General features: G+C 35.8%; 1 protein-coding gene across 5 annotated transcripts in view; it reads right to left on the bottom strand.

Annotated features, from left to right (window-relative positions):
- The window catches only part of DCAF6 (DDB1 and CUL4 associated factor 6), a 95,209-nt gene that overhangs the window by 16,520 nt on the left and 60,012 nt on the right, over positions 1–18,677 (bottom strand). For 3 of the 5 annotated variants that reach the window (XM_019470829.1, XM_019470827.1, XM_019470830.1), the window contains 5 exons: positions 13,311–13,416; positions 9,434–9,549; positions 8,544–8,627; positions 8,047–8,368; positions 2,953–2,994 (listed from right to left, as the gene is read on the bottom strand). In XM_019470829.1, coding sequence (XP_019326374.1) covers positions 2,953–2,994; positions 8,047–8,368; positions 8,544–8,627; positions 9,434–9,549; positions 13,311–13,416 — 670 coding nt within the window. The remainder of the gene's footprint in view (positions 1–2,952; positions 2,995–8,046; positions 8,369–8,543; positions 8,628–9,433; positions 9,550–13,310; positions 13,417–18,677) is intronic. The other 2 variants (XM_019470828.1, XM_019470831.1) reach the window with 1 other exon arrangement.

Genomic DNA, 18,677 nt, shown 5'->3' with positions numbered 1-18,677 from the left:
GAGCGAGCGGCTGCGTGGTGCTCAGTTGCTGGCTGAGGTTAAACCACAATAGGTACTGTCATTACTTCAATGGAGTGTGCCTTGTGGAAAGATAATTTTTAAATACTACTTCCGAAAGTAAGAATATAGACATGAACCAGAGCACAACTTTTCCCCTTATGATCAGCCAGGTTTGAAGTCTTCAAAGTCGATTGTTGTAAACATTATTTACCAAAAGCCCATTTAAATTAAGCCCTAGATGAGTGAAATAGGGATTTAGAAGTGAAGCCATTATATTATTTCAATTAAACATAGGTTCAAAAGAAAAAAAAAAACCCAAAACCCTAAAACCTAAAACCACAAAAACCCTGTGATGCAGACTGATCCACAGCTATGTATTATACATAGAGAGAAATGGAAAAGATGGAAAAGATGTAAACATGTAAGTTAAGCCTTAAAAGAAAAAAAATTGTCACAGGGCATTTTCTGTATGTTTAGAAATTCTGAAGTGTAATAAGGATTTTTTCTTTAATGAAAATCTATGTAATTTGCACAATTAAATAACTCACTTGTTTCTTAAAGCACAATATGTCACATATTGCTCTTTAAAAAAAAATTTTTTTTGAGAGCGCTGCAGACCTCAGTTCCCCATTTATGTTATTCAACAATTTCTGGCTAACTACCTCTGCATGTTTTAAAACAACTATGCTCATCTACTAGTTAGAAGAAAGACAGTGAAAATTAATGATATGTTTTTCAAAAGAGGGAAAACCAAACAATTATCCACCAACTGAATCTGTAAACAATCTACAGGAATTCTGCTACAAACTTTGTTCCACTAGAGGTCCAGATGTAGTGGCTGCCGTAAAATTAATCTGGTACCCTAGATAACTGTGCTTCTTCCAAACGCCATTATCGCAGACCAATCGTCTCCTGAGCTAGGCTGCAGCAGTTGGCTATAAAGCTCACGTGTACTTGCTTCCTTTTTCCATCCCTCTTGTCTCAGCTCTGTATTGAGCTCAGTATTGACTCCTCCAGTATTAAGGATTTTTGTTACTTCTTAAGTTTCCAAATTTACGTACCAGAAACCCTGGTTCCTTCTCTTCTGCTTTTTCAGGTTAAGATTTTTTTTTTTGTTTCCCTCCTGTTGCCATCTTCTCATCTGAACTATTTTCCCTATCCAAAACAACTGCAGGGAACCTAAGGCTTATAACCATTAATTTAGAACCTATTTCTCTGATGCCTTATGGTCATTTCTTCCTTGACCATGTAGAGGAATCGACCTGCCAGCCACCATGCTCCTGCCTAAGAATTCCAACCTCGTGTCTTAACAAGCTGGCTATCATCACCAAAGTCAAATCCAGCTCAGGAAGGTGACTAATTAATAAGCCATTGTACTGGTCTTTACCTCAACCCATGAGTTCTCTCACTATTTTACCCTTCTGATTTTCTCCCCCATCCCACTGGGGGAGAGCGAGCGAGCAGCTGCGTGGGGCTGAGCCGCCTGCCGGGGTTAACCCACAACCACTGTATTAAAATAGATCCCTTTTCTAAATATCAAGATTTGATTATATTTCTGATTTTAATTACCAAATAGCCATGTTCCTTTAGAAGCCTTTGAACCTATGGAAGAGATTTACTACTGCTGTCAAATTTTAAGCATTAAGATAGTTCAAAAACAAGGACAAAACCATCAAGTTGACAGAACACTGACTCTACCCTAAAGCCCAAGTTATTTCACTGCTGATCATATAAAAATAGGAGTGTGTTACGGTAAACATTTAAGTCATTTCCCAGCCCTCCAACACAATCAATGTTTCAACTATTCTCAGCTACAAAACATTTTTAAGTTTTCACCTGATATGCTGCAGAATGACAATGAAAATCAGAGAAAAATATACTGATGAAAAAATTCTAGGTTAAATGCATCATTCATTTTTATATTAAATTTATAGCAATATGAAACAAATATTCCCACAGTTTGTGTTGAAGAGCTAAAGAACTCCATATAAGCATGTTTAATATAGAAAGAATGCCTATTGTGAAATTTAAAGTACAAAAAGTACACAGATTCTTGAACCTTTAAGAAAGTTGCCAAGTTAAATCCATGTCTTCCAATTGCAGCTAAGATTGGAATATAAGACAGAGAAATACACGTCTACACTGTTTTCCCGTAGGCATTTAAAATACAGAACTCAGGCTAAGTCTTTTATGAAACCACACCCTCAGTCTTTTCCTTTCCAGCTACACAAAGCCAAGATGTTAATTTTCATCATTAGAATTGTTTTGTGCCATTTCCCCTATATATAGCCTTTGGCATTAAATCACAGTAGATAGTTTCTCCCTCTTATGGCGTACGGCCAAACACAATTGCCCAAATTGACTTATATGTTCTTACAATTAATTCACTCAAGTATTTCAATGAGGAATATGAGATCAAGTGACTTTTTCATTTAACTTCGTTAAAAGAAATCTTGTATAAGATTTAGCATGTATCTTGCTAAATATGTATTATCAAATATAGCTTTAATAATTATGCTCAGTTCCATAACCTTGTTCAGGCAAAAAATATAAACGGTCTTTGATACACGTATTCTTATATTTTTGTCCAGAACTGGGTGTTCTCTACTACCAGACAAAGCAAGTCAGCAGTGGCACATGCAAATACAACACGTTCCTCAGCAGCTGAATAAAAAAAGGTATTTGCTTTTCACAAACTACACACTTTCCAAATCCTATTAACTTCTATGGCACACAGTAAAAAGGTTAATAGGTTGTTAAATGTATACACTGCCATTTCAATTTCCATGCAATACATGCAGCTAAATATAATTCAAGCAATATGCTCTGTAATTCATAGCATTTAAAATATAGCAATTCTTAAAATGCCAGTTAGATATGAAAAACGAGAACCTGATAAATCCATTATACGGCAATAAAAAGGAGGAGGGGAGGAAGAAAATAATTAATTACCTCATTATTCTATCACCTATCGCTGTTCCTCTGATATTATATCTAGTAAAGGGAACAACAACTGAAGTCATTCAAAAATGCTGGGTATCATGTTTTCAAAGGTTAGCATCTATTACAAAATGTGCTCTACGTATTCCAACTGAGAAGACTCCTTCTCCTCAATGTGTTAGTATATGAGACTATGATTTCAGCAAAAATAGTATTCAGATTACATAACAGTACACAAAATTGATCTTATAAAATGCAGTAATTCTTCACAGATCATAGCAGAAGTGGAAGCAGCTGCATAATCGTTTCCATTTTACATTCATATTTGTTTGCAATTTTAACCTACTAGTTTAACATTTTCCAGGCTTAGCCTCTTCTCATAGATCAGCTTCTGTCAAAGTCCAAACAAAATTAATTCAGTCATTTAAGTAGGAAAGCAGCCCTCAGAGAGTTGTTTTGACTACTTTGTGAAAATTAAGATCAATCCATTAAAAACTGCACTCTCCTTGCACAGATTTTTTTTTTCCCCCCACAGATTACAAAGTACGGTGCTAAGGCAAGCCATATTATCTATTTCTGTTCCAACTAAATTTGCTGGACTTCGTAAGTTTTAAAGAAGATATGCTATGTGCATACTTTGAGACTTAAAAACCTGCATATCTCCTCATATTTGTAAGGGAAGGGATCTTTTCCTGTGGATTCCCTAAAATGCCCAGAAGGTTATTTTCTCTGTTGAGTATCTAGCTAAACTGCTCTGCTGTACAAAACAGGTTTCATTTTTTTTAAATTTAGAACTATTCTGTGCAGTTCCTTATACATTTTGTTAAAAAGAGCATGTATTGACTAGCCTAATGAGAATAAAAAAATTAAATAACTATTTAGCTTCTTTTAGTCACTGATCTTCACCATTCCTATAGTGATGCTCAGTGGCTACAGAAATGCTATGGAAAAAAGTCAGATGTCACATTCTCAATTATTTCTTTCAAAGAAATGTCCTTCTGTGTCAAAACTATTCCTAGCTGATTCCTAGTCAACTTTCAGCTGACTTAGGCAATTTATCAACCAAAGGATCATGGTATTTCTACACATTTTGCTGCTACTATTCTAAGTCCTTTTCAAAATATTAAAGCGTGTGCAAACTTTGTGTTTCCGTATCTGTTGCATAGTCTTTCCTGACAGTTCAGTTTCAGGTTAGCTGGTGAGAAACTATCTATCCTCATTGTGTTTTGAGATTTACAAGCATCCAAAAAAGAGATTATGTCCCTTGTATCTATTCTTAGATTATGTAAGAGAGAGAAAAAGACCCAATCCTCGGTTTGAAAACATTAAAAGTTGGATTTGTATCCAAACAAAATTCAAATAATGGAAGCTCTGTAAACATTAGACTTGCAAAATGAACAACATTCTATTCATAAATCTGAAACCTACATCCATCTTACTAAAACTAAAGTGAGACCAGCAGAGTTGATGCAGCAGGAAGTTCTCCATTTATTTAACTGCAGGTACTGTCAACAGAGCTATCAAAAGGATATTTCTGCCATTTCTTTCCCTTAAGAAGTTGTTTAAGATCATGATTTCAGAGTACAGAATCAGCAGTCCACCCTTCCTTTCTCAGTGGAGAAAGCTGTACTTTATAGTGGGAAAATGACTCTGAGACAGTTTCCTTTATCTTCATTTCCCCAACTGCAGAGTTTCTCCTCAATATAAACAATAGCTAGTTATTAGGTATACAAAAAACACAACCTAAAGAAACCTAAAATTGGTTGTAGATAAAGCTAGTAATGCTATATACTGGAAAAGGCTTATTAGTCAAACAGCCTTTAGCATTCTGTTTTAGAAGGCTACAGCCTCTTCTTTATTTTTTGTCCTAGAGAAAAATTAGAATTAAACAGTTTTTTTCGCCACTGCATAAAATAGGTTCACAAAAGGTAGATTATTGCAGGCTAGCCTTATAACTTTTTCAGAAAGGGAAAAAAAACCCCCAAACAAAAAAGCCCCAAAGCAACTTCCCCCTAGATATTCTAGAGAGAGAAAAATCTGCTTTATTACTTCTACGTTAATGCCATTAATTATCTTATAGGATGACACATTGGAAACTAAATTATTAGATAAACTTGAGAAAATGAGATTTAGTAAAGGAATTGTTAGGTAACACAATTTACTAAGTGAGAAAAGAGAAAACGTAAGCCTATAGGAAGCATACTGGTGGAGTTAAGCACCAGTCTTGCAGGCAAATTTGTTTAATATATATTGCTAATAGTCTTTGAGAAAAATGTAGGAATGTACTCATGCAGTGCATTGAGGACATGAGGTTGGGTAACTTTATGAATATAGAGGGGACTGTAGGACCTTGAGAAAAAGAGGTGGGTAGAAATTCAGTAGTATAAAATTGACATTCATATACTTCTGAGCTTCCTTCTGGTGAAAGATAAGAACACATTAATTAGAAACGACAAAGTAGGAAAGACTTCAGTATACTAACTGATCTTGTGTCTGACCACAAGCCACCACCATGAGACAGCCATAAGCAAGCGAGGAGAAGGATATAACTACAGCTCACTTGTGTCTCAGAGAATCTTCTCTAGACCAAGAGCAATACTCATACCATTAACCCTAGCAAAATCCAAACAGTGCAGTGTGCATAATTCTGGTCTACCATATTCACGAAAGAAGTGGAACATGGAGGAGCACAGACAGGAACCCGCATGATGGCAGGAAAACCGCAAATTTTTACTGCTGAGTGTGAGAAAAACTTGGCACTCTTAGTCTAGTGAGACAAAAGCTGAAAATGGACAGGATGAACATCACTCAAATGATAAGCACTGGGCATGAAAAAATTATTTCAATCAAAACAGTATGTTAGCACAAAACAAAGTGACTAATTTTAGTCAATTCATACCCATTATAGCAGCAATGTTTTGAGGTAGCTTCTCACTAGGCCAGGGGGATTTTACATAAATTTGATCAGTTTATGAAAGGGATTATATGCTATAACAACTGTCATAGTAGTAGTAGTAGAGAGGACTTCCAGTTCCTTTCACTCCATTTCATATAAGGTATAAATACTAAGAGAGCTTATAGCTAGCCTTTAAGGCCACCAGTGCCCGCTTTCTCTCTGGAAATCCAAATGCCTTTGAGCACACACAGGATGTCTTACTTTTCTTCAGTATCTCAGAGGGCATTTAGAAACTCCTGAAACCAGAAGAATAGGAGGGAACATAATGTAAATGTATATCTGACTGCTCAGAAGTTAAACTAGAAAAATTCACGGCTTGCACACACACAAAAGCAAACCAAAATGAATTGGCAGGCATTAAACCTGAGTAATGAAAGCCTGGAGGCAATCCTAAACCAGTGTTGACTACACAGCAACTTTTGTCAGATTTTATTTGGGGGAAAAATAAGGGAGCAGGGGGCTGCATAAAGAATTTTAATTACAACATTAATTTAGTCGAATGATCTTTCCTACACGATAAATTTAAACTGCTACAGGAAGAAATCTCGCTGCACACAAAGAAGGAAAAAAAGCATGTCAGATGAAATGTAACTTCATTTAAGATGTCCCCACTAGTGGGAAATTGTAACAGCTATATAATGCCTGGAAGTGTCACTCTTATTACATTACTACAAAAACTATTACATCGTAGAGACAACAAAAGATGCATAAAGAGAAGCTAGGAATCCTGCTTGAAAAATTAAAATTAATTAATTTAATTTTAATTATTAAAATTGCAGGGCTTTTCACAGCTTGCTCTTCAATCACTAGATCGTAACGAACATGGGCTTTGCAGTGGAAACTATTTCTGCCATTAGATATTTATCTACAATTACTTAGTATTGCATGGAAAGTTAATGGATTAAGACGGAATCTGTATATATTGGCTTTTTCATAAAAACTGTCATTTAGTGAACAGAATTACTTGTGCTATGTAATAAGCAACCACTGACTGTTCTTTTTGTCACTACTGACAGTGTGGTGGCTTATGACTTTTTTTTTTAACTGCAAATTATTCAAAACCTTTTCTATACACAACTATTAAATTCTTTCTGATTTCCTAATGAATACATACTGTAATGCTTCCTGTAAAGACTTTGCATTGCTAGCATAAGAAATTAATAGCAAGATAACGCTGCCTTTGAACAGGATAGGAGTAAAGCTAAGGCATCTGACACTAGGTTACATAACATCTAAAACAAGTAAAAAAGGTATTTTCTTAAGTCTAACAATAGAGATGTTGTTTAAATAATGATTACAGCTTTTAAAAAGTCCAAGAATTGAAATTAGTGAACAAAGGTATTAAACCAGCAATACCAAATTGGGGGCTAAGTTTACTGAATGATCAAACAAGTATGTACAGCTGTTTATATTTTACAAGAAAAAAAAAATACACAAAGCTTACTAAATGCATCTTTTATTAATGACAACTAGTAATCTCCTTTTTTTTTACTGCCATACATACTGATATTCAATAACCAACAAGAGAAAAAGTATTAGAGTTTCTCCTTCAGAGGAAAAGAAGTAAGAATGAAAAATTGAACACGTACTACAGACAAACACAGCATTGCTGAACAACAACAGTTAAAAGCTCTTGCTTTGCCAAAGTAAGAACACCTAAAGTACAGTTGAAAGAAAATGTAGGTTCCTGTACACAAATTTATGAACTTTCTATACTTACGACTACAGGGAGAATAATAAAAAAATGAATGGCAAATATTTAGCACTGGGGTATTCAGCAGGCAAGAAACAAGCACAAGCAGGTACTAGATCTGTAGGAGCTTGCCTGGCTAGGAGGGAAAATATAGCTATACATATCTTACATATAGGCAAATTAGACTCATCCATCAAGCTCTTGGCTAGTTGTCAAAGAACAACTTATTTTAAATAAGGATATGAGGCATGGGTTTCTAGATCTTCCATTAAAAAAAAAAAAACAAAAAACAACCCCACACTTTGCCAAGCAATAGCAGAGATAAGTATTCCCCTAACTGTGTCCTGGTAAATAAGGATATGAGGCATGGGTTTCTAGATCTTCCATTAAAAAAAAAAAAAAAAAAAAACAACCCCACACTTTGCCAAGCAATAGCAGAGATAAGTATTCCCCTAACCTGTGTCCTGGTCCTCCTCGATACCTTGCCCCTGGGATCAGAACAGGATCATCATCACTATCATCAGTTTCTTGGAGAGCTGAGGTCCTGGTAGAGGACTCATCTGGAGCTGCAAGCCCTGAGGATTCTGGGTGTGGCTGAGGTTCATCATTTGCAGCAAGCGAGTTGGCAGTGAATTCAGTACTTTGACTTGAAATTTCTTGATTTGCACTTTTTTCACAGGAGGCTTCTTCCTCTACATTTCCAGAGACAGCGTCAACACTGGGGCCATTTTCTTCTGGTTGGCTTCCAGAATGCTCAGGACCAGGTTTACCTGATACAGCTAATAGAAAATATTGGGGAAAATAAGTCACAGCATTAATGATTATAGCTTATTTTAGAAGACATTATAAATGGTCACAGAAGTTAAATTATGCATACTGAGTTTATATTGGAAATTTAGGTTTTCATTCTCTACTTCTTCATATAACTATATTTGAAAGAGTACGGCTACATACTTGCTTCTGTCATCTCTACAGTTTCATCTATAGTTTTCAGTTCTTCAGCACTTGCATCTTCCTTGTGAGATTCATCAGGGACTCCTGAATTAAACAACTTAATATTAAATCGCATAATTTCATTTAGATGCACATCTATAACATAAGCAAATCTAAACGATACTAGCACTCCTAGATCAAACCAATCAAAGCAATACCCTCCAAAGTCCACATGTCACTTTACTGACATCTCAGATACTAATCACATAAAAGTCAGTATATATAAACCTATCTAGTTGCCCAGGTCAATACATTAACAAAGAAAAAAGTATTTCTTTCTTGTTCCTTAATATACTTAATATCCTACGCTACGAGAATTTTAGCTGCAAAAATAGCATTAATACTCTTGAAACAGATGATCTCTTACTGAAAGCTATTATTTCTGAAGACAGAAATTAAGTTATCCCTTTATTAAAAGGGATTTTTTTTAAAAAAACCCAACATTTCTCTCAAACTAGTCATTTGACTTGCCTGCCCTTTTGGCAATGAAATGAGCAAGACAACCACATCGAACAAAATACAGTGAAAGCTTGAAAGAACTGTAACAAAATACCTTGCAGTCATTTATGACTGCAAAGTGCAGTTGTTGTATTTTTTGATACAAATTGGGGCAGAATATGTCCTTAAGAAAAAAGAATAAGGGTTTTAGAACTAAAGACAGGATAAGTTAATTTTTTTTATATTTATTTGCAACTATCTCAGGTTGGTAAAAAAATTCATGTTCTATTATGGTTGTATTTTGCCTTCATATGCATGTGTATGAGACTACTCCCATTGCGTTCAATGGCAGTCACGAACATACGAGAGCAGAATTTTTACCATAACATTACAGAAATAATGCTGTATCTTACTTGTTTTTTCATCTTTAGGCCCTGACTCTTCTGAGGCTTTTGTTTTTACAGAGTCGTCTTGGCCTTCAGTTTTGCAATGACTTCCACTCCCTCTAGAGCTTGAATTTGTGCTGCTCCTGGCAACATAAGATGTTAAAAAAAAAAAAATTAGAAATAATTTAGATAGATAGGATCATTGCAATAGCACAGCCTGACAATCATCATCTTCCTCACCGCAATCTCACAATTCAATAGCTCCTGGCAGCAGCTACAACTAACAACCTTCACAGCAATTTCAAAATTCTCTTTTATTATGTCCATCGCCACTCATCCCACACTACTCCTCTGCATCACAGAACCCTGTTCTTTCCTTCCTATCAAAATTCTCTTTTATTATGTCCATCGCCACACCACTCCTCTGCATCACAGAACCCTGTTCTCTCCTTCCTATCTTTTTTTTTTTTTAAAAACCTTTAAAGGATTTCTTCATTGCTTTTCAAAATATTGTGAGAACTCAAAAGGATTTTTTCTTTTTCACTATTTACACATTTTTACATGTATAAATGACCAGAGATCTTATTAAAGGTATTACAAGCTGTCAGCTGAGCACTAATACATAATCTTATCTCATCCAATTAAAAAAATGAATCAGATAAAATTCTCCAGGTTCTTCACCATTAACTATCATTCCTGTACCTTTTGAGGCATGGACTTCTGATGTCGGCTTTCAGTCTTCAAAGTTTTGTTATTTCTCAAGATTTACTATAAGCTGGTACTTGAGATTTACTCCTCATTCATGTTTAGATAATTATTGTGGAACACCAATTTCTGTTTATAATAAGGAAAATTATTCCTCAGGAAATACGTAACACTGCTGTTCTAAATGTCATCAAAACTAATGTTTTTAGACTTTCTACAAAAGACCTTATTTTAGGAAATGCAAAGCCTTGTTCCTGAGCTCTCCCATTCTCTCCTGTCCCACATCTGTGTTGTGGCCTCAAACTTAGGCAAATCGCTGGACAAAAGCAGAAACAAAGATGAGTTATGAGAATTACAAGCATGATTCTCAAGAATTTAGACGGTAGTGCTACAAGTATCTTCTTACCTGTGTATGCTATTACTAAACTATTTTATATGCTACATTGCTAGAAGCGGTGCAAATCATGCTTAGTCTAGATTCTTGAGAATCCAGTCTAGACTTCAGTACTTTTATTTTTTTACATTCAATATGAGAGCTTTTACTCATCTTGATGAGCAATAGTCTGTTTCATTGCTGTACTGGATTTGGAGTATCTAGAAAAATTTTGTTAGCCCTTACAGTATTTCTTCCAAATCAAGAATTTTCAGCATTGTTTCCGAATGGACAGACAAGAAGGGTACTGCTAGACACCAAGTCAAGGATTTTTGCTATTTCATGCCTCATATGATAGAATCACTTTTACAATCTTAATCACAGTCTAAGTACTAAGATTTTTTTTGACTCTTAGGAATCTACTTCTAGCTCAGCGCTCATTGCTAATTTACATTTATGCATTAGTCTGCTTTAGTTTTTACTTCAGTGTTATTTTTCACACCAGCAGTTACATGAAGAGGAATTTGAGAGAGCAAAATAACACCCTGTGCTTTCATTACATTAAGCCCTACTATCTGCTTCCATAGCAGGCTTTCTGTTTCCCCAGTTCTCTGTATAACCCTTCTTTGAACCTCTGCGAATTTGAATCAGTTTTCTCGAAAGCATGACGAAGATTGCACACAGCATTCTAAGTCACAAAGCAAAGCGGAGGTGAGCAGCAGCACCAGTAATTCTCATCCTTGGCTGAAATCTCCCAGCTGGTGACATCTAGGATCATACTTGCCTTTCTAGTAGCTGCATTATATTGAGAATGAAGTGACTGGTAGGTCCATGTCTTCCTCCATTTCATTTTCACAACGCTCCCAACTTTCAGATTAGGTTTTTGTTATTTGTCCTCAACTGCATCATTTTGTTATATGGAATTGCATCCTAATTCTATTATTCCATTCTTCAGCACAATGTTTTTAGTTAGCCTCTGAACTGACAATGCCTTGCAACTACAAAAGCTCCATTAAGTTAGCTTACCACCAACGTTCAGTTTCTTTATTGATCTACCTGTCCCACCTTGAACAGAAGTTCAACATGTGGCAAAGTATCAAATACTTTCTGGAAATCCAGACTATTACTCCATGTATGTTTCTAGAACCCATTATTCTGTCAAATAAAAGGTACTGAATCATACACATTCTAGTTCCCATAATTTTGGTTTATTTCCCATGTACTGCTTGTTTTAATATGCCTTTCTATCAGAACTGTCCTAGCGCCTTGGATATTGCTACCATTAGTCTTAAAAGATCATGATGTTTAGTCCTTCATTCTCTTTTGGTATTACATTTGATGTTTGTCATTCACAAGGTGCTAACCCTTGGCCCAAGAGATTTGTTAAAATACTTGCTATTAGACAGAATATATACGTGAAGTTAAGTTTTAGTCGTTTTCATTTAGTCTTTACTTCCCCAATTACAGATTTTTATAACAAGTAATTTTCCTGTACACTCTATTCTCTCTATGGAACTCCTGTTCCATTCCCTGTACATTCTACTTTTTCTTAATATTGTTTTTGAGGTAGTTGTTCATTTAAATTTTCCATCTTCAGAATCACTTATTAACTGTTTGAAGAGTAAAATGCATCTTTCAAATTTTGTTTTAAAATAAACACAGAAACAAAGTGTTCATATTGTTTAATAAAATTTGCTTTCTGTGATACAGTGGTAATAATATTTTATTATTACGTTAAAAAAAACGCTAGAACAAATGGACAAAACATTTGCTAATGCTCTGTTCCTCTTGTGAAATTTGCCTATCCTAAAACATTAAACTGACTAGAAAACTAAATGCAGAATTAGTTAAAAGCATTACAGCAAGACTAATTCTTTCAAAGCTTGCTGGATTTGGACTCTAAATGGAAATACAGTCTGATAGATTGGTTGAACGTAACTGTCACAGTATTTCAGATTCACATAGGCAAAGTCTTCATTCTTGTGAAAACACACAGATCACTGTTTAATGTTTCCAAACTGCTATGGGCAAGGTGTATGTTTTATGTCTAAAGCCACAGCACTTAAGAGCAGCTAAATGTGGTGGGAGGTTTTTTTTCCCCCAGTAACAAATACCAGCAAGCATTTCTACTTACCGTCTTCTACAATAATTTTGAAAACATAAGCAAAGGAATAGAAGCAAGAGGAGATAAAATAAGGACTGTGGTTGTTTTGGGAGATCCTGAGACGCTCTAGTGATAGACTTCAATACAAAACCAAGTAAGTCAGGCCAGTTAGACAGCATGCGTTTATTATCTGAAAAGGATGCCATCACTGTAATATCTAAGCAGTCCACAAAGTTGGTATCTTAACCATATGCATTCATCAACACTCCTCAGACACAGAAATACTAATTTCACTGTTTTACAGCTCGGGAACTGTGCCACAGAAAGACCAGTTTGCAGAATACCATATGAGAAGTCTGGTAGAGCAGAGAATTAAAACTTAAGCGCTAGCCCTTGGACCACCTTTCCATCACTGTACTACCCTGCTTTAGTAAGATAGTGAACACTAATATTATGCTAGGGTTTGATGAAGATAGCATGTTTCAAATAAAAAGATTCACAGTAAATCTCACAAAAAACCCTCTTGCATAAATTTCGTGTTAAAGTATGACTGTCTTTTACATTCTGAATGTATTAAGGACTACAGCCATTTCAAATTGTCTATATACACCTAAAAATACACATATACCATACGGAAAAATAATTTATCTGTATCTATGCTAGACGAGTGTCAGTGATATGTGCTGATCAATAACCAGTCAAAAACAAAATTAACTTCTTACCACTCATCAGTGAAGTCCAGTTTTATCGTGCTTGTAGTCGTTCCTTCTGTACTGTAGTGCAAACTTAAAACTGGTTCACCTGTTCCTGTTCGTGGCTTATCACTCTCTGTAAATATGGGATTGATAGAGTTTGGATGGACATCAGTAAGATACATAAAGCTGTTATAATTCTGAAGAGTCATTTAATTATCCTAACAAAGGCCAAATGTGGTAGTAACATGTACAATGTCTATTTAAGATCTCTTACAGCCCAAGCAAAAAGTTAAAAAGTTTCAGAGTAAACACACTAAATTTGCACTGCTTTAAAAGTGGCCTAAAATTATTTGTATTTATAAGAGCAAACAAAGAAGATGCTGTCCTTCAACATGCAGGTAAATAAAATTGCAGATAGGTAAGCATACATACAATATTATCCTTTATAAGCAGATCCCTTTTCTATCAAGTATATTAATAATAAGAATATAAAATGTTTCTGGAAGCAGTGTTCAGTCTTTTTTGCCTCAGTAAATACACGTGAAAAAAGATGATGACTTTTAGACACAACCAGTGGTCTAGAAAAATTACCATACCCTTTATTTTTTTTTCTACTTAGAACCCAGTCAACTACCAATATCCTTAGACCTGCTGTAAATTGTCAGCTAGCTGTCATAAAAACACTGTAAATTCATGTTCTGAGAGCTTCGGGTTTAAAAAACCTTTCATATTATAACAACTGTAAGCGGAAGGGGAGTACTTGCAAAACAAACTATTCACGATGTCCAAAAGCAACAGAAGTGAATCAAATTGAAAACCACTGCAAGTCTGCCAAACATCTGCTGCATATATAGTTTTAAGGATGTTCAGTGGGCTCCTTCAAAACAGAACTGCTCAATGACATCCATCCACCCACCACCCTTGAGTGAAATTCATGGTCATGATCTACCTATATGCATGGCACAACTGCCACTAATACTGAAGCTGGCCTTGGGCAATACTAAAAAGTTAATGGAAAGTACCATCAGATTGAGCCTCACTACAGAGGTGCCGTTCTCTCAGAACTCAGGTGGGAGAGTTTATTCAGTATTAGGCACCACTCAGATGACCGCTAAGTAGCCTATGTAGTCTTGCTTTTCATGAATGTTGAGCTTTTTATCTCAGGACCATTTGGACAAAACCATGCTGTATTTTCTTTGGTTTATAGAGTACAGAAATTTGACTATATTTGTAGTATTGGCAGCAGACTGACACTTATAATAAAGTAAAAGCTTCAGATCATCTTTGGGTAAACATCAGTTAAAAATCTAACGTTCGATTCAAGCACAAACCTACAAATTCCCCCACTAAAAAGGCTATTATTAAAACAGTAATGGCTACAATACTGCCACAGGATATTTATTTTAAAAAATACAATTAAGTTATAGGAACTATGAAATAGCACATAAGAATTTAACCTAACGATCAATGCTCATATTTTTAAAACTGCTGACAGGCAGAAGCCCGCTCACAGGATCAGAGCAGTGATCAGCTGCTCCAAAGAACTTTAACTATGTATTTCTACATATTCTGAAGAGAAATTTAAAAACCCAAACCAAACACAAAAATCCTGCAAGGAAAATTAAAATATTTTTATGTGAAAGAGAATTAACCAATTACAACCGTGATCCTAATCATACATATGGCATGGGCCTCATTCTATGCAAAGAAAAGCTCATAGCCTCTCTAAAATAAAGGTTCCAGTTACACTCTTGTTAGAGTGGAGCAAGGATAAAACTGATCAAAAGCAAGGTTTCCAGCTCCTGAAATAAACTAAGAAAAGAAACAAATGTAAGAAAATATTTTATAGTGGTGTATATAGATATTTTGAACAAAACTGACACATTCTTTCTTAACTAAACAGGTGTGTTCTCTATTTTTTGGCAACCTATCAGCAAGCACCTCTTAGTATAAAAGTCTGTTCAAACTTTGAGCATCCCTTCCTAAGCAAGTACAAATACTGATCGTTCCAACATATTGCACAAGTCATCAGGTGCCGGACACTGAAAGAGTAAAAAATTACATAGTTGGAGAATTCTTTACCTTCCTTGTAATAGGTACAGACAAGACATATCTTTGAATCGAGAACCCAGATAGGTAAAGAAAGACAACTTACTGCCTTGAATAGTCCAAGACAGCCACCACTGACTATACGGTAACTTGATACTGCTATGTAACGTTTGCTTCAGCACAAAACTACTTAATATTACTGACTAAAGTAACCAAACATCGCTATCCTATAATGAACCTAATTGAGTGTTAGGCTTGTGTTATAAAGCTCCGATCATATTATCAGAACGGTGCTTTCCTGTCTTAAAATCTCAACATCAAAAAATTTAACCAAAATGCATAGAGACTGTCCTCTGACTATGCTTACTGTGGAAGCGATGCTCATATTTATTCACACTCAAAAAGTTGGACGAATCGCTGTAGACTCACCAAAGAGGGCACTGACTAACTGAGAAATTATTTTTACAAATTTCTGGAGACAGATAGCTGTTAAACCATATTGTGTAATAGCTTTTTCTTAAATCTACAATAACATGAGCTACAATTTGGATTGGGTCAGTTTCTTCTTTAAACTAGCTTTAGGGCACAAAATCAACACTAATAAGAACAAGAAACTTTTAAAAAGACAGATGAGACAAGAATCTGATAATAAACCACACAGAATTAGTTGTGTAGTTCACTATTTTATATTAAACTTACACTGCTAATGAAAGCTGAATGGGAGCCTCTGAAGAAAGCTAATAAGCTTTGCCTAGTACATAATTGAACACTTTTTTAGAGAAACCACATAAAATCCTTAGGTTGTGAACTCTTTGTTTTCAAGAACAATGTGATTGCCAAAGACTGAGTAGATCAGAATGAAGCTCTGTTCTCTTTCACTACTAGGTTAATCCCATCAGGCCAGATCTACTTCACATTGATAAAAAATGAAGGGAAGAAGAGGAAAAGTTGTACAGCTTCTGTAACCTAGGGGAGAGCTATTGCCAGAACTATTAATCAGATTGCAAACTCTAGTAGGGTAATAATTGCTCCAAGAGAAAGTTGTAGCTTGTCAACACCTTACTAAACTCTGTTCCTAATTCCTCAAAAATACCTTGAAACTTTACTTAGTATCTTTAAAGTATAATGTGTTTGGCTGTAAAATCTATCAACAACTTAAAGTCTTATTTCATAAGCAACCCTGTCCTAGAACAGACACTCCCATGAAATGGTCCCTTCTCCAGGTGCCTACAGGAGGAAGATACTTTTAAACTACCATCCTTAAAACTGAAGACAAAATTTCATTCATAACCTTATTTAAAAAAAAAACCCAAACAAAACCCAAAGCCCACAACTGGAAGCAATACCCCTCATACACACTTTTCCCTTAGAAAATGAACCTGTGCAAGTGTAACTTCACAAAGATTAGGGCTCTCAACTATGAAGCGGTAAGCGCATAAAGACAGGTTTACAGATTGTATTACCTAGTTAAACTAACATTGTAAGGAACTTCAAGCTAGTTTCCCACATCTCAAATGCTGCCCTATTCACTAGTCTATTGGCAACCCCATGAGAAGAGGATAGATGACTTTTCATGAAAAACTTCCAAAATAATTCCTATCCAGCACTAATCATGACCTCTTCATAAGAAAATCAGCTTTGTGCATTCTGAAGACAGGGTTATATTCTGGGCGAAAACCAGAGAGTTACTTCTGAAGGGAGAAAAATTGATCCAAAGAGAAGAAAATAAGTGGTATACTTCAGAAAATAGGAATTCCATGGGAAGGCTTAACACATGAAAATCCATCAGAAGCAGCTGAACTCGGAGGGAAGGGTGGAGATTCCTTTATCTAGTGAGGAATACTGACTGAACAATGTTGCACTGATACCAGTCTGTGTAAGGCACAATGACGTCTAAGGGAAGACCGAAAACCAAATAATTCTTTGGACCAGCATAATATATAGCACAAGGCATACAATTTCTTTGTCTAGATGATTCCTCTACTAATTAGATGTAGTACTGCACTTACCGAAGGAGGCAGTACAGACCACACTGTGCCTTGCAACAAAGCACAGATCTGAAATTCTTGAGCTTGCACCTGCGGAGTACCAGCTCACTATAGATCGGGAAAGCTCTATATGTATACCAACGCTCAACCAGTTCGTCTGACTGGGAGGCAGAGCTAATTAGCTGGGACACAACACATGCCAATACAGTTTCAAGGACTTACAGTACTATTTATGAGGAACTAACTGCCATAGCTGACCCACCAGCTTGTTCTGAGCCAGCTCAAGTATCTATGATGTGGCACTGAACAATCTGGTATGGACATCATCATAAGGGATTACTAAACCCTCACACTAACTTGAAATATCTAGAAATATCAGTAATCAGCATGGCTTCTGTGTATGTCAGAAGCAGCATTAAGATGGCATGGGATGCATACACACATTTACACTTCAAAGTTACCGAGCTAGTTCTCTGGCTTCAGGTTCCTGCTTTAATCATACCAATTCAGGCAGTACCGTACAGTTATAACATTGCCTTTACACTGCAACAAATCTAACAGCCACCCTCCATTATTAATTTCAAAAAAAAAAAAAAAAAAAAAAAAAAATTAAAAACCCCAGTGTAGATTACTTTAATCCATTTGAAACCATTTTGTACAGACGGGAATGACTTATAGCTTCTGCTGGACTGTCAGAATAATGACATTATAAATTTATTTGTTTGTAATAAGTATCAAAAGATCTTTAAACCCAGAAACAGTCTTAAAACATAAATGCCAACAAAAGAGACTGGTCCAACAGAAGACAGTTGATTCAGTACCAAATTAAGAAAAGATAGGAATAAGAAAGAATAAGCATTTCTATATAAAAAAACCTGATATGACTTCCTTCATTAGCTACTTATACACTTTTGAGGTTTCTGTTAAAATATGAAGTGAAACTAATGCAGTTTAACTTCAAAAATCCAACTGGATCTCAGCAAATTATTCTTTCTGGTTATCATTTTGTGCTTGTTTTGGCTGGGTAGAGTTAATTTTCATCACAGTAGCTAGTATGGAGCTGCATTTTGGATTTGTGCTGGAAACAGTGTTGATAACACAGGGATGTTTTAGTTACTGCTGAGCAGGGCTTACACAGAGTCAAGGCCTTTTCTGCTTCTCACACCACCCCACCAGTGAGCAGGCTGGGGGTGCACAAGGAGTTGGGAGGGGACACAGCCGGGACAGCTGACCCCAACTGACCAAAGGGATATTCCACACCATGTGACGTCATGCTCAGCATATAAAGCTGGGGAAGAAGAAGGAAGGGGGGGGACATTCGCAGTGATGGTGTTTGTCTTCCCAAGTCACCGTTACG

This window comes from Aptenodytes forsteri, unplaced genomic scaffold (assembly GCF_000699145.1).
Source record: "Aptenodytes forsteri isolate BGI_AS27 unplaced genomic scaffold, ASM69914v1 Scaffold287, whole genome shotgun sequence".
NCBI lineage: Eukaryota > Metazoa > Chordata > Aves > Sphenisciformes > Spheniscidae > Aptenodytes > Aptenodytes forsteri.
Note: the sequence above shows the minus strand (reverse complement) of the source record. Positions and strands in the feature narration are given on the sequence as shown.